The sequence below is a fragment of the Aethalodelphis obliquidens genome, unplaced genomic scaffold (assembly GCF_003676395.1).
Source record: "Aethalodelphis obliquidens isolate GAN/ISIS:26980383/991018 unplaced genomic scaffold, ASM367639v1 scaffold1, whole genome shotgun sequence".
Taxonomy (NCBI): Eukaryota; Metazoa; Chordata; class Mammalia; order Artiodactyla; family Delphinidae; genus Aethalodelphis; species Aethalodelphis obliquidens.
Window position 1 is genome coordinate 80,045,700 of NW_020837945.1, and position 14,576 is coordinate 80,060,275.

A 14,576-nucleotide genomic window follows, 5' to 3' on the forward strand; every position below is an offset into this window, starting at 1 on the left:
CTGTCCTCCCTCCCTTGGCTGCAGTGTGTGGGATCCCCAAGTTCTCCCGGAATCTGATGGCCAGGATCTTCAGTGGACGCCCAGCCCAGAAGGGCACCACCCCATGGATTGCCATGCTGTCACACCTGAATGGGCAGCCCTTCTGCGGGGGCTCCCTTTTAGGTAAGTTGAAGGTGGAAGGGCTGGGGGACCCAGGATTAGAGGTTAGGGTAGAAGGAAAGGGACCTGACCCTCTTCCTGGAGACTGACAAGATTTCTTCACTGAGAATCTTCCACAGTAGTAGCGGGACCCAGAAGTACAAAGTGGCAGAAAGAAACCTTAGCTGGAGCCAGGAGACACGTGTTCTGTTCTAGCTGGCTCCTTCAGCCAACAACACTTCCCGAGCCCTGGTCATTCTCTGGCACTGAGAAGGGTGAGGGAGTCAGACCCTTAAACATGGATTACAACACAAGGCACTTACATGCGGCTCAAAGTGAGGGTGTGCCAGCGCCGTGGGACCAGGGGGAACCAGGAAACCCACACTAGAGGAGTCAGAGAAGGGAGATTTACAAAGCCTTGAATGCCATGCTTGGGAATTTAGATCTTTTCTTGATTGCTGCTCCAGGTTTATAAGCATGTTCTGGAAAGTTCTCTCCTGAGACAGCATGGATTGAAAGAAGGGTGAATCTGGAAGCCAAGAGTCCAGTGAGGCAGCTATAGTGCAATAGTGGGGAGGGAAGTCATTAGCCTCAGAAAAAGGACAGGGGCTGAGGAATAGAAACCAGGCCGTTTCAAAGCCATTGAGAAATAAGATTGTGAGAATTTTGTAATGGACTGAATGTGATTGGCAGTGGGAGCAAAGGCAGGGAAGAAATGACTGATGGCTCTTCCTGCCAGTTTAGTCCAAATGACCTAAAGTCCATCCCAGCTCTGACATCATAATAAAAATTAATAGCAATCTAGAGTCCCTCTAACCCTATCACAGAGGAAGAAGGCATGGATGGGTCCACTTCTGCCTGGGCAGCTCTGGGGCTGCCGGTCTCGCCTCGCGCTGACCCACCCTCCTTCTCTAGGGTACACTCAGGTGAGGACAGCTCCCCGACTGGGATCCCCGAGGGGAGGTGCAGGCTCTGGTGAGACTGCAGTCTGGACATCCCCGAGGTGTGTGAAATGGTAACCCAGCAGAGGGTTTGATCCTTATATTCCTACAAACACAAAGATGAGTGGTCTCTGCTATGGAGCCTCCCCAAGGGGCACAGAGAGTGAGCACAGGTTAAAGGGGAGCCCAGTGGGGAGCAGGCAGGGGAGAGGACCAAGAATGAGAAGGGGCAGAGAGACAGAGGGCTTAGAAGGACAAGGACAAAGATAGAGAAAGAGACAGAGGGCATATGAGAGAACTGGAGAGGGAAGTGAAGAGAAATTAAGGGGAAAATGAAAGGAAACAAATACAACCGGAGGAAGAGAAACTGGTGGGGCATGAGACGAGACAGAGAGAGAGAGAGAGAGAGAATTGTGAAAGGCATAGAAAAGCAGGGAGGACCCAGAAAAGAACGCATCGGAAGAGAAGCAAAGAAAGGGGAGGAGCCGGCAGGGAGAGCAGAAGGGAGCAAAGACATTTCTGGTTTTTTTAGAATGTAAGTAAATAGATGGATTACTGCCCACGGTTTTAAGAGTTAGATTAGTTTTCTGAAGCCTTGAGTGTTTAAGTTCAATGATGTTCAGCACTCACTTGTGTCTACTGCGTGTTTATTCCCACTTCTCTACCCTCAGCCAGGCTACAAGATCTGACTTACTCAGCCCTCCCCACAGCTCTCCTCGTCTAGAATCTCTCTCCTCCTCTGTTGTCTAGTTTTGTAGAGAGAGGGAAAGACAGGAGAGGGCAGAGGAAGCAGGGAAGGAGCTGAGGGACAGACAGAAAGCTCCCGCTCAGTGCCCACCCTAAAGCCTGGCTTCTGGCTCAGGGACTCAGTATTTGCAGAGCTGCGAGGCAAAGCCATGTCTTTGGACTCACCACTGCGTACCCCAGGTTCATCTAAATGGCCCAGAGCCCCGCTCCAAGGCAGGCTCCCTAATCTGGGTACCTCATCCCACTTTACCTACCTGGAAAATTAGGCAACAGGCCCTGGCTGTGGACAGGGATCAAAAATGCCACCAGGGAAAAGAGGGTGGCCTGTGCGGAGCTCTATCCAGAAGCCAGTAGCCAGGGAACATAGCTGCTCCTGAGAGGGCCAAGTGGAGCCCGGGACCTGCTCCAGAAAGGGACTCTGCCCTGGACTCTGTACTTGACCCTGATACCCCATCCCAAAGCCCTGGTGCCTTTCTTTCTGCTTGGCTCAACCCAGCATGTCTCTGGCCTCAGCTATTTATGGGTTTGTCATCTGTTCCACCTTAAGGATGAACCGAAGCCTGACCCCATACTGAGCAAAGGGCAGGGACCTGTCCATCAAGGGAAAAAGACAGCCAAGATGCAAGAGATGTGCTCAGCTGACCATCAGGACACCCAGGGTCTGGCCCTGGCCCTGCCACCAACCTGCAGAGTTGCCCTAGACATCCTCGCTCTCCTCCAGGCCTCAGAATCCATGTCTATAAAATGTATTTGTACCTGTGCCTCACTCCCATGACATAGATGCTCTGGCTTCAGGCCCAGGTACTATTTTTGGGGATTTGTTTGCTTGTTTTTAATTCCCCAGCTGATTCTAAATGTGCACCCGAAGTTGAGAAGAACCACGTACAACAGTGCTTTCCAGACTTTAATATGCATAGAAATTACTTGGAGGTCTTATTAAAACCCTCAGATTTTACTACTGAGTGCAGGTTCTGATTCAGTAGACGTACGGTGGGGCCTCAGAGTCTGCATTTCCAAGAAGCTCCCAGGGGAGGCTGAGGCTACCGGTCCAGGGACCACGGCTTGAGCAGCAAGACCGGAGGGGCAGCCAGTGAACACAAAGTTTCTTGTGCACACCTTGGGCTGTCCGGAGCTCGCCAACCCCATGGGTTTAAGGGAGACCTGAAATCATCTTTAAAGCATTCAGTTTGGGCCTAGGTTGGAGAAGGCAGATGAAATCTCAGATTCAACTCCCCATTTACAGATCAGGATCATATGCGTTTCTGCCTTGAGGCTGTGAAACGCAAGGGAGAGGGGTGCCATGGAGAGGAGGGGTCTGAAAGCCCTCTGCTTGAGGCTGTGGGAAGCAGGATGGGGCCGTGAGGACAGTGTGTGTGCACAATTCTGTTCCCAGGCTCCAAGTGGATTGTGACCGCGGCTCACTGCCTTCACCAATCGCTGGATTCAGAGGACGCAACCCTACATGGCTTGGACCTGCTCAGCCCCTCTGCCTTCAAAATCATCATGGGTGAGTGCGGAGCAAGGTGATTCCTGCAGCCAGCTGCGGTTCTGGGGATGGGGTGTGTCCACTCACTCACTCAGTCATCAGGGAAGGTGCCTGGGATGAAGGACGAGTCAGGACTGGAGGCCAGGGACCTGCATCTAGGCCCAAGGCTGTGATTCTCAGGTGGTGGGACCATGAGCAGGTCACTGAAGGTGAAGCCTCAGTTTTTACAACAAAGAGCCTCATCTGGATAATTTCCAAAAGTGCTGCAGGCTTCTGTGAACCCGTGGTTTCCAGTGGATCATACACAAACGATCCAAGCTCCCCCTCCTTTGTAAAATCAAGACCACCGCTGACTCAGTTTAGTTCAGCACATATCTATGTCCTGACACTATGCCAGCATCTAACTACACAAGTTCCTGCCCACAGGGACTTAGAGTCTAATAAAGGAACAGAATGTAAGCACAGAGACCTCGAATATAAAGTAGGAAGCAGTAAGTTCTATAGGAGAGGAACAGATAAAGGACATGGGAGTTCGTAGGGAAGAGATTCCTAATTGAAGAATCTAACTCAAGACTCTGAGAGGTTTCATGGAGGGAGGCAACACATGACCCAGGCAAGGAAGGCTTGGACATATGGCAATGGGCACTGGAATGAGTATTATAAGGCAATGGGATCCGGTCATGAAGAAAGACAGAGGTCAGAGCCATGAGAATATGTGGAGAAGGGCAGGTAGGATGGGATGCCTTGAAAAAGGTAGGTGAAGGGCAGTATAAGGGTTAAGGCTGGAAGCATGGGCTGAATGGGACAGGGGCTGACAGGGAACAAGGTGCGACCTTATCCTCTAAGCTTGCATTGCCCTCATACCTCACACGCCTTCTTCTTTCCCAGGCAAGCATTGGAGGTACCGGTCAGATGAGAATGAACAGAGTCTCAACGTCAAACAAATCTTCCTCCATCCCCTGTATAACCCCAACACATTTGAGAATGACGTGGCTCTGGTGGAGCTGTCGAAGAGCCCAGTGCTGAATGACTTCGTGATGCCCATCTGTCTGCCCCAGGGGCCACCGCAGGAAGGTACCACCCCCACCTGTGATTCCACATCTGCAGAGCACTTGGTACCTCCATAGAGCCTTCTTCTCCAGCATTGGTCGGGCTCTGGTGCCAACTGAGCCAGCTGACCATGTCTGTGTGATTCCTCAGCTGCCGCCCCTAAAACAGCTGAGTCAAAGCTGGTTCCAAGGTAAACAGGCAGGCTTGATCAGTACTGCAAGCACTATATGAGTCAGGGTCCGGATAGGAAAACAGAAACCAGACCAGTTATTATATCAGAGAGAATTTAATATAGGGTATTGGAGGACTGGAGAAGTAAAGGGGGATGCTGAGATAATAGAGATAGCACTTGCAGGAAGAAACCACCACTCCTGGGGCTGGAGGAACAAAGAGAAGAAGTTGGAGACATAGAACCTAGAAGCTTGACAGGGGTCTGTGAAGCAGGAACTCAGACGCTGCAGAAGAGGCCCTGTGCTGATGGTGCTAGGGAGAACAGCTGGGACCAACCGCCACTGCTGGGGTGAGGAACCATTGCTAGAGTGATGCCAACAGGAATGGCAAGCCCCTGACAAAGCAGATCTGCCATTTCAGAGTCTCATTTGCAGCATCACAAGGTAGAGTGTAGAAGGGTACGTTTGGAGCTGAGAGACAATAGCTTAATCACCAGCACAGGCTCAAATCCCCATGCTGCCATTTCCTAGTTGGGTGACCTTGAGGAAGTTGCCAAACCTCAAACCCTTCCCTGTACACTGGGGATAATATCCCATGGGTGGTTGTGATGTTTAAGTGAAATAATAATCAAACATATCCAACACAGAGTGAGAGTCCAACCCAGGGCAGTTGGCTTTTGTTCCATCCTGTTCTAAATTCAGTGGAGCCATGTCACAGATAACCTTGTTTAGTTCGAAGAAGTTATTTTTTAAAATGGTTGAATGGGATCTGAGAAGTATTCAGGAGAAGTAAGCCAACAGGAAAGGCACAGATATGGCTCTGATTCATCAGATGCCATGCGTCTACCACGTGCCACTTGATTTACATTAATTAATTTATGTACTACTTATAAAAGCCTTATGAGGTGGTATTGTAGTCCCGTTTTCCAGATGAGAAAACAGGCTCAGCAAGGTACAGTGACTTAGCCAAGATTCAGCTTGTAAGAAGTAGATCTGGGGATAGAATTCAGATCTTCCAACTTAAAGCCCAATGTTGTTTTCAGTAGCCAGGCTCTTTTACAAATGAAGAGATAAGTGTTCTATCAGTGCTCAACCCATTTCCACACTGCCTCGAGATCTGCCAACTTCATAGGCTTCTAGAATATCAGAGCTGGGAGGGGTTTTAGAGAATACCAAGTCCAGCCTCTTCATTTTATGGATGGAGAAACTGAGACTCAGAAGGGGAGGGAACATAGCATATTGTGGGCTAAGCTGGACTTTGTATTTATTCAGTTATTGATTGAGCATCTACTATGTGTCAGCACTGCTGTAGGCATGGAGAAACAGCACTGAATAAGATATATGAGATTACTGCTCTCATGGAGTCTAGGTTCCAAGCTAGTTGGGAGTGGGAGAGAACAGGCAACTAAACAAATAAACCAGCTAACGTCTCATAGAAACAAATGCCTAAACCTCTGTCGTGGGTAACCTTCAACCCAGCAGTCTTCTCCCCCACCATGCTGCCATTCTCTGAGGGGGCAAACTCAGCCCTTCCTCCACAGGCAGAGGATGATGGGGCTGCAAGACGTCACCCTCTGAAAACCCCACAGACAGCCTCTCTGCTCTCACTGTGTCTTCTCTCCTCCAGGGGCCATGGTCATCATCAGTGGCTGGGGGAAGCAGTTCTTGCAAAGGTTCCCGGAGACCCTGATGGAGGTGAAGTTCAATTTATACCCTTCAGAGGGTGACACGTCTGCCCTACATTGGACCTTTCTGCACCATAGTGCCCCTTAGGGGGTTAGAGGCTTCGGCAGGGGGTGGGTGAGAGAGGTACCAGGGGCCCAAACTCACCTTCAAAGTTAAATGAGACTGAATCCCAACTAGTTTGATCTGTTTGCTCTACATGTCATAGGGCTCTAGTCTCTAAACATTGCTTAATGTTTCTGTAGCTTATTAAAGTCTCAATTTATGGAAATTCTTCCAGAAAACAGCCGTCTTGGACTCCCCCAAAGGTGATCCATCTATATACATCATGAAGGTTCACATAACAGAGTAACCAAGAATGGGCCAAGGAGTGGGCCTTGAGAGCTGCAGTCCTTGCAGCAATGAACTTGACTGTTGCATTCAGAAGTTTACATTCTTGTCATATCAGAAAAGAACACTGAACCAGGAGTAAGGAGCCATGGCTCCAAGTCCTGGCTCCTAGTAACCTGCTGCGAGATCTTAAACGAGTCCTCTTGCCTCTCTAGACCGCAGTGTAGTATCTCAAGCTGCAAAGTCAGGGGCAACACTAGATGTCCTCCAGGAGCTGCCTGGCTCGGACATTACCAGCTTCTACGACTGCCACAGCTAGTCTCTAAACCCTTCAACATGCATTATTTTAGCGTACTTTAAAATTCTGGATTGGCAACAACAATTTAGCCCTTCAATCGTTAACTCTAGAGTGTTTATTCGGTGCCTCCTGTGTACCAGACATTGTATTAACTGCTAGGTATGCTGGGAGGTAAGAGCACAGATCTGGCCCCTGGCCTCCTTGGGCTTACAGTCAAGTGGGAGAGACAGAAAGTAGTTACCAATGTGATCAATGGAATGAGGAAGAGGTACACGATGCTCCAGAATGTACAGCAGGGGCTCTGACCTTGTCTTAGGGGTACAGAAGGGCTTCCCAGAGGAAGTGACACTTAAATGATACATGAGCGATGGACAGAGGTCAGTCAGGCACTCAACAGTTTGCTGAGGACACGTGCTCACGACCACCCTGCCTGACTTCCTCTCGCCACTTCTCTGGGAAGGCCATGGCCCCAAAGAGACCTGAATGCCTCTGGGCCCCTCCCAGCAAGGGCCAACAGGAGTTGTGCTTTTGGGGGGAGTGTGACCCATTCAGTTCTTGGTTTGGCTGAAGGAAACTCATATGTTTCCTCTTTTTATTCTAGACATCCATTCCAACGTTTACCCCCAAGCTGAATCTAGGGCAGTAACAATCACAATATCTTACTTTATGTATCAGTGTATCACCTCAATTCAAAATAACATTTCCTGAGTACTGACCATGTTCCAGGCTATGTGAGATAGAAATGGACAACATACAGACCGAGTGTCTGGAAGCTCACACTGTGGTGGGGGAGAACGTAAGTGAATGCTTGCGGCTAGGCGAGCCTCACTAACCCTACACCACCTCCTATTTAGGCAGTGTTTGTAGTTTACAGAATATCTGCTCATTCATCTCCTCTTCGCACAACAACTCTATGCGATTAGTATGTCAAATATTGTGACTCCCATTATTCAGATAAGGAAACAGAGTCTCAGAGATCTGAGAACACAGTGGTGAAGGCTACGTGCCCCAGGTCCCACAACCAGTAGTGGTAAGAGTGAGGAAGAGAAGACTGCCCATCGGTTTTGCATACACTGCCATATTTGAGATCATGCATGTGCTAGGCAAGTATTACTATCTCCATTTTACAGATGAGAAAACTGAGGCCCAGAAAGGGCAAATGACCTGTGCAAGGTCACACAGCAAGTTCATGACTAATACTGTACCAGAACATGGATCTCCTGATTCTGCACTCAGTGTTCCTTCACCTGTACCACAGGTAGTTTCTGAGGCCAGGTCTAAGGCAGACCCAGGCTCATCCAGGAAGGGGATGGGGATGAGTCAGCTCTAGGGGTGTCAGAGCAGTAGGGCTCCTCAGCCAGGGGTAGGGACCAACAGTGGCCTTGTGTTCCAGATCGAAATCCCAGTTGTTGACCACCGCATCTGCCAGGAGGCCTATACCCCACTGAAGAAGAAAGTGACCAGAGACATGATCTGTGCTGGGGAGAAGGAAGGTAAGTCAGGAGGCCGGCGTACAACAGGGCACCACCAGCCAGGGAGGGGAGCTGAGCCTGGCAGTGGAAGGACTGGAGACCTTGGAGCTGGCAGGTTGAGCAGCGGCGGACAGGCAGGAGCAAGGCGGGGGAGAGGGAGGACGGTCATGAGAGGAAGGATTCCACTGAAGAAGCTGCATCGAAGAGAAGGGGGGGCTAAGTAAGGAACTTCCATAATTCCCTTCTCCCAGCCCAGCTTTTCCCTTGTGAAATGAGAGAGTCCTAACTTGCACTTTCTAAAATCACTGAGGTCTGAGGAGGTCTGACCTACAACAGCTCAGAATCCAGGTCTGGGTCCAATGGTCTACTGCGCCCCCTGGTGCCCGATTCTCTGAACTACAAGGCAGTTGTGGAGAGAAGGCGGCTTCTCTGGATTTGGGGCTAGGGAAGGAGACGCTTTAACCTGCCTCACTTCTTCCTCTAGGTGGGAAGGATGCCTGTGCGGGTGACTCTGGAGGGCCCATGGTGACCTTGGATATAGAGAGAGGCCAATGGTACCTAGTGGGCACGGTGTCCTGGGGTGTGGACTGTGGAAAGAAGGACCGTTACGGAGTGTATTCCTACACCTTCCACAACAAGGACTGGATACAGAGGGTCACTGGGATGAGGAATTGAATTCGGTTCCTCACCTTCTTCCTCACCTGTCCATGGTCAGTCAGCAGCAGAGGCTGGTTATCTGATGCAAGGTGCCCCTTGCCCTACACGCACCTCATTCGGCCCATCTATTACTGGCCAATAAAGGGGGCATCTCAGCCCCCTTCTCACTCTCTTTAAAGAAGCAGAGTAGCAGGGTGGTCAGAATCCAGGTTGTATCACCTACTAGCTTTGTAACACTGGGCAGGTGACTTCACGTCTTTAAGCCTCAGTTTCTTTGTCCATATTATGGAAATGGCATACCTTACCTACCTCATAAAAGTCTGATGAGGATCAAATTTAGTTAATATACATATAACACGTAGCACAGTGTAGCACAGTGCAGGCATAAACTAAGTGCTCAATAAATATGACTTAGCAGAAGGCTGGTGTGTCTACCAGGCGCATTACATTCTCTTACGAATCCTGGCTGGGCCTTAGGGCTGACCAGTGTGCACCGCTCCCCTCAACCTTGACCATCTCCTTCACCTGCCCCCGAATGCTCCATGCTTCTTTGCTACCACGCATTTCCCATTCCCAATCCCCACCCCTCCCCATAAAAAGGTAAAAGAGACAATGTTCTTAGTCTATGGCATGTCCCATAGTGATGCACTTATGACCATGAGCTGGATACCAAACTGTGAGAGTGCCTGAGAGAAGCAGGCACTCTCACAGGGTGGGGAGACTGGGAATGGTGAATTAGGAAGTCAGACACCAGGTTCTAGAACCAACTCTGCCCACAGCTCCCTGTGACTCTATGCAACTCCCTTCCCCTCATCCCAAAGGACCCTCCCAGCTCTGACAATCTAGGATCCAATGAAGCCATTTCTCCCTGAAGAGATGAGTTAAAGCCAAAATAACCGAAAGGCAAAAATTGCCTTAGGTTCAATAGAACTTTGTTGCAGACCAAACACTGCTGCTACTGCAACACCCACCCCTGTGCACCACACCCTAGTTCCCAAGGACATAGCCCTGGCGAAGTGCTAGCCAAGGGGCCTTTCCTTATTCCTAAGCAGAGCCTCTGTTCTAGGCACCAGCCTCCTTTTCTTCCTGGGAACCTGAGTTGCACAAGGTAGGCCCTGAGAGGCTAGACTCAGGCCCCTGCACTCTCCCTCCCTGTGTCCACAGCTGACCCCAAGCCACCATTCCCCTGGTTCCTCACCCCTGTTCTTCACCCTGAACACCCCAGCCCTGCAGGGTCATAAGTGCTTCCCAAGCAGGATGCCTCTCCTCTCCAAGAGCCACCTCCTCTCTCCGGAAGCTTCCAGGGACCTCCTTCCCTCCAGAGCTCTGAGATTTAAGCCCTTCAAGGGATCAGAAGCCCCAAGTCCCTGGCTTCTGTTCTATCAAATTTGGTCTTCATGGGAGATTTCGTTTCTCGACCTGCACTGCAGCTGCTGGAGTAGTTCAGGGTCTCTTGCTGAAAGAAGATGATACTGAGGAATGAGAACTTATGGACACTAAGCCCTAAGCTCACAGCCTGCTTTTGATTCTCTGAGTAAGTCATTCTACCTCTCTGTGCCCTGCTGTTTATTCTGTAAATGGAAGATGGCGATCATACTCAATCTCACCAGACATTTGTCAAGCAAACTGGAGCTCTACTTCAGACACCAGAGAAGAATTGCAATGCAAAGTTTTGGAACTACCCTAAGGCATTCCAAACACCATGGCTTCCAATTTCACAGCACTGCCTGGGTGCCCCCACGTGCCAGGTTATGCTGACTGCTATGCGGACCACCAAGATGAGGGGAACATGACTCATACCTTCCAGGAGCTCCTACAGGAAGAGCTGACACATACACAAGTGTCTATCATGAACAGAATGAACCCCACCAAGTGCTATGTGTCAGAATAGCACAGAGGTGAAAGAAAGGCCATTCTAGTATGGAGACGTTGGAGGAGGGGGCGTCAGGAAGACATCCCAGAGGAGATGGTGTTGGAGCTGAGCCTTGAAGAGGGTGGGCATTTCCACAGGTAAGACAGAGGGAGGCCTTCCAGGTAGAAGGACAACAAGAGTCCATGTCCACTCAGGCTTTCCTCAGATTACACTGTCTTCCCTCACAAAAAGGACATGTCCTCTGCCTGCCGATGCAGGGGACACGGGTTCGTGCCCCGATCCGGGAAGATCCCACATGCCGCGGAGCAGCTGAGCCCATGAGCCATGGCCGCTGAGGCTGCACATCCGGAGCCTGTGCTCCACAACGGGAGAGGCCACAACAGTGAGAGGCCCGCATACTGAAAAAAAAAAAAAAAAAAGGACATGTCCAGCAGACAAGTGCTCTGACTCCAGGACCAGAGCCAACATCTAAAAGAAACTTTCTCCTTAAAATCAGACAACTCTGAGACTTGAAGCCTCGGAATTTGTGTCCAAATTCTGGCTGGACCCAGTTTATCCTGTTTATTCCCCCAATTGCAATTTCATCCTGATTCTAAGGGATGTCTAGATGTGCTGCTGGACTTGGGCTTACCCTTGATCTACAAACATTTACCAGATGTACCAGCCCCCGCACTGATGCTAAGGTCCAAGAAAACCAACTGTCTCACAGAGTCATAGAAGCAGAGGGTTGGAGTGTCTGTTAGGACCATATTGTCTAACTCTATGACCTCGTTCTTGAACATATCTAAAGAAGGGAAACTCACTACCTCCAAACATAGCCAATTTGAACCTCAAAACGTGCTCTTAGAAAGGTCTCTTCTATACAACCAAAATCCACCTCCCGGAATATACTTAGCATATCTAAAGCTATGATTCCATGCCATGAATGTTGTTATCAGCAATAATGATCGTGCCCGATTTCATTAGCAACAGAAGCTGTTGCTCTACATGTGTAGCTGTAACTACACGTTACTTCCAATAAACATCTGTTTTGAGTCAAAGCATCCTGTTTGGCTTGTATGTTTTTCATGTACTGATAGTTCTGGTGAGTTGTGTTTTCGTTTATCAACATTTCTCTGTATCCAATTAGGATCCCTGAACCATGAAGAGAGAGAGGGAGATTGATGGGAAGATCAAATTATCGATACAAAAGCACTTCTTAGGCTTTTCAGGTCAGTTCTGATTAAATACCTTGTTCTATTGTTCCTGTAAGTTATCAGAATATCCCAGGATGCCAGTCTTTCAATATCCAAATTGTACTTCTGGATTGTTGCCCGCACTTAGAATAGAAAAACCATTTTTTTTCGGATCACGTGTTCAATTGTTTGGTTCAGAAAATATGGCGCCAGGTCTATGCGCGGCCTGCTCTGAATTGGAGTATGTACTTTCCTTCTGCCACGAGTTAACCTTATTCCCAGGTGGCAGGAATCAAAGAACCAGCAACACTAAGAAGTCCTTCAAGTAAAGGTAGGCAACAATCATGGAAGGAAAATCCATACCCCTCATGCAGCAGAGACGGTGGCCAATCTGGGTCTAGGATTGGGCATGAAATCAAGAGACTTAGGTTCTCATGCAAGCATATGTTGACTTCTTTATCCACTTAAGTTCTCCATCTATAAACTGGCAGAAAAATCTTTGCCCTACCCCTGTCTGAGGGTTGTTGAATCAGATGAATTAGCCTATAGGAAAGAACTTTGGAAACTAAATTAGCTCAAAATAAAAAGGTCTATGGGAGATAATCACTAAAATACTTTTGAGTATTTACCATATGATTGAGACCACACTAAGCTCTTACACAATTCTCTAATTTAGTCCTCAAAATAACCTATGACAAAAGTACTATTATTATCCCCATTTTACAACTGAGCAAACTGAAGCACGGTGAGGTTAAAAATGTGGCTCTACCTAGACCCAACAACACCCCAGTAGCAATGAGCACACGTATTATCCGGATTTTTGTTTCTAATACTATTCTGCAATAAAAGAAATAAGGGCTCCTTGAAGACATGGCTGATTCTAGGACCAGGGCAGGAAATATACAAGATGATACAAAAGTATCTGGTACCAGAAATTAAGTAAGTCACACAGTGATGGGGGTGTGTGACACAGGAACCAACAGGAAGAGCTCCAATGGTAAAAGCTGGTATAATTTGAGCAGCAAAATATTATTGGATTATAACTCAAAGTATAAAATAAATACCCGTAAATATATACTTATATGAATAAATGATTGAATAAAAAAATAGAGGAGAATAAAAAATAGTTTATGTAAATACTTTGCCGTAAAGGAGGTAGAACATTATCCCCATCCCTTAAGTGTGGGCTGCCTATAGTGACCTCTTTCTAAAGAGTACAATATGGAAATGGGGTGAGGGGAGAGCCACTTTATAGAGGAGAAACCTGACAAAACATTGCCTCAGCCACATGAGCACAGTTAATATCAACAGAGGTGAGTCACACTGATAGTTTGTGACCTTGATATGCTGTGATGAAAATGTTGCTGTACCTCTGTGTTCCACCTCCCCAGATCTCATAAGCCCACTCTAATCCTGAGAAACATGTCAGAAAACTCCCAATTGTGGGATATTTTACACAATACTTGACCAACACTCCTCAGAACTTTGGAGATCGTCAAAAACAAAGGAAGTCTGAGAAACTGTCTCAGCCAAGAGGAACCTGTAATAGGTTGAACTGTATCCCTCAAAAGATATGCTGAGGTCCTAACCCTCAGTACCTCCCAACAGGACCTTATTTGGAACTAGGGGCCTTGCAGATGTAATTAGTTAAAACAAGGTCATACTGGAGTAGGTGATGACTGGTGTCCTTAAGAGAAGATGAGACACAGAGAAACAGACACATGAGGGCAGAACACAACGTGACGATGGGGGCTGAGATTGAAATCCCACAGCGGCAAGCCAAGGAATGCCAAGGAATGGCATTCTAGCAGAAGCTAGGAACAGACAAGGAAGGAGTATCCCCTACAGGTTGCAGAGAGAGTGTAGCCCTGCCAACTGTGAGCCAACACATTTCTGTTGTTTTAAGCCACCCAGTTTGAGGTGCTATGTTGTGGCAGCCCTTCATGGAAACTAATACAGAGCCTAAGAAGACATCTTTAGATGACATCCTGGGACAGAGAAAGGACATTAGGTAAAAACGAAGGAAATCTGAATAGTTAAGAATAATATATCAATATTGGTTTATTAATTGTGACAAATGCACCATACTAACGTGGGATGTTAATAACAGGGGAAACTGGTGAAGCGTATATGGGAACTTTCTCTATCATCTTCACAACTCTTCTAAAAATCTAAAAGTATTCTAAAATTAAAAGTTTGTATTTAAAACAATGTGACCTAAGATCTTGCAGCTAGGAGATTAGGGGCACTGGGATTTGAAACCAGTTCTGATGGACTCTGGAGCCCAGGCTCTCGCTCCACTGGTTCTATACCAGTGGTTCTTGAACTAGGCAGGACACAGGAAACTCCCGGTTTAAAATTTTTTAACCACCTTAAAGATATACTGATGTCTGGTTCACACCCTCCAGAGACTCAGATATAATCAGTCTGGAGTAAGGCTGAGCCCTGGGGGCTTGGGGGGTGGGAGTTAAAATTCCCCCAGGTGATTCTAATGTGCACCCAGTTTGAGATGCACGTTTCCAGGCTGTCCTGCTCGTGTGAGACCCCTGAAGAATG

The 14,576-nt window shown here is 48.2% G+C and overlaps 1 protein-coding gene across 1 annotated transcript in view; it reads left to right on the plus strand.

Annotated features, from left to right (window-relative positions):
• Positions 1 to 11,142, plus strand: part of MASP1 (MBL associated serine protease 1) — a 62,803-nt gene extending 51,661 nt beyond the window's left edge. The window contains exons 11-16 of the mRNA XM_027109193.1: positions 25 to 162; positions 3,220 to 3,333; positions 4,201 to 4,386; positions 6,160 to 6,227; positions 8,237 to 8,336; positions 8,800 to 11,142. Of these exons, the coding sequence (XP_026964994.1) occupies positions 25 to 162; positions 3,220 to 3,333; positions 4,201 to 4,386; positions 6,160 to 6,227; positions 8,237 to 8,336; positions 8,800 to 8,990 (797 nt within the window). The 3' untranslated portion in view covers positions 8,991 to 11,142. The remainder of the gene's footprint in view (positions 1 to 24; positions 163 to 3,219; positions 3,334 to 4,200; positions 4,387 to 6,159; positions 6,228 to 8,236; positions 8,337 to 8,799) is intronic.
• The last annotated feature ends 3,434 nt before the right edge of the window (positions 11,143 to 14,576 follow it).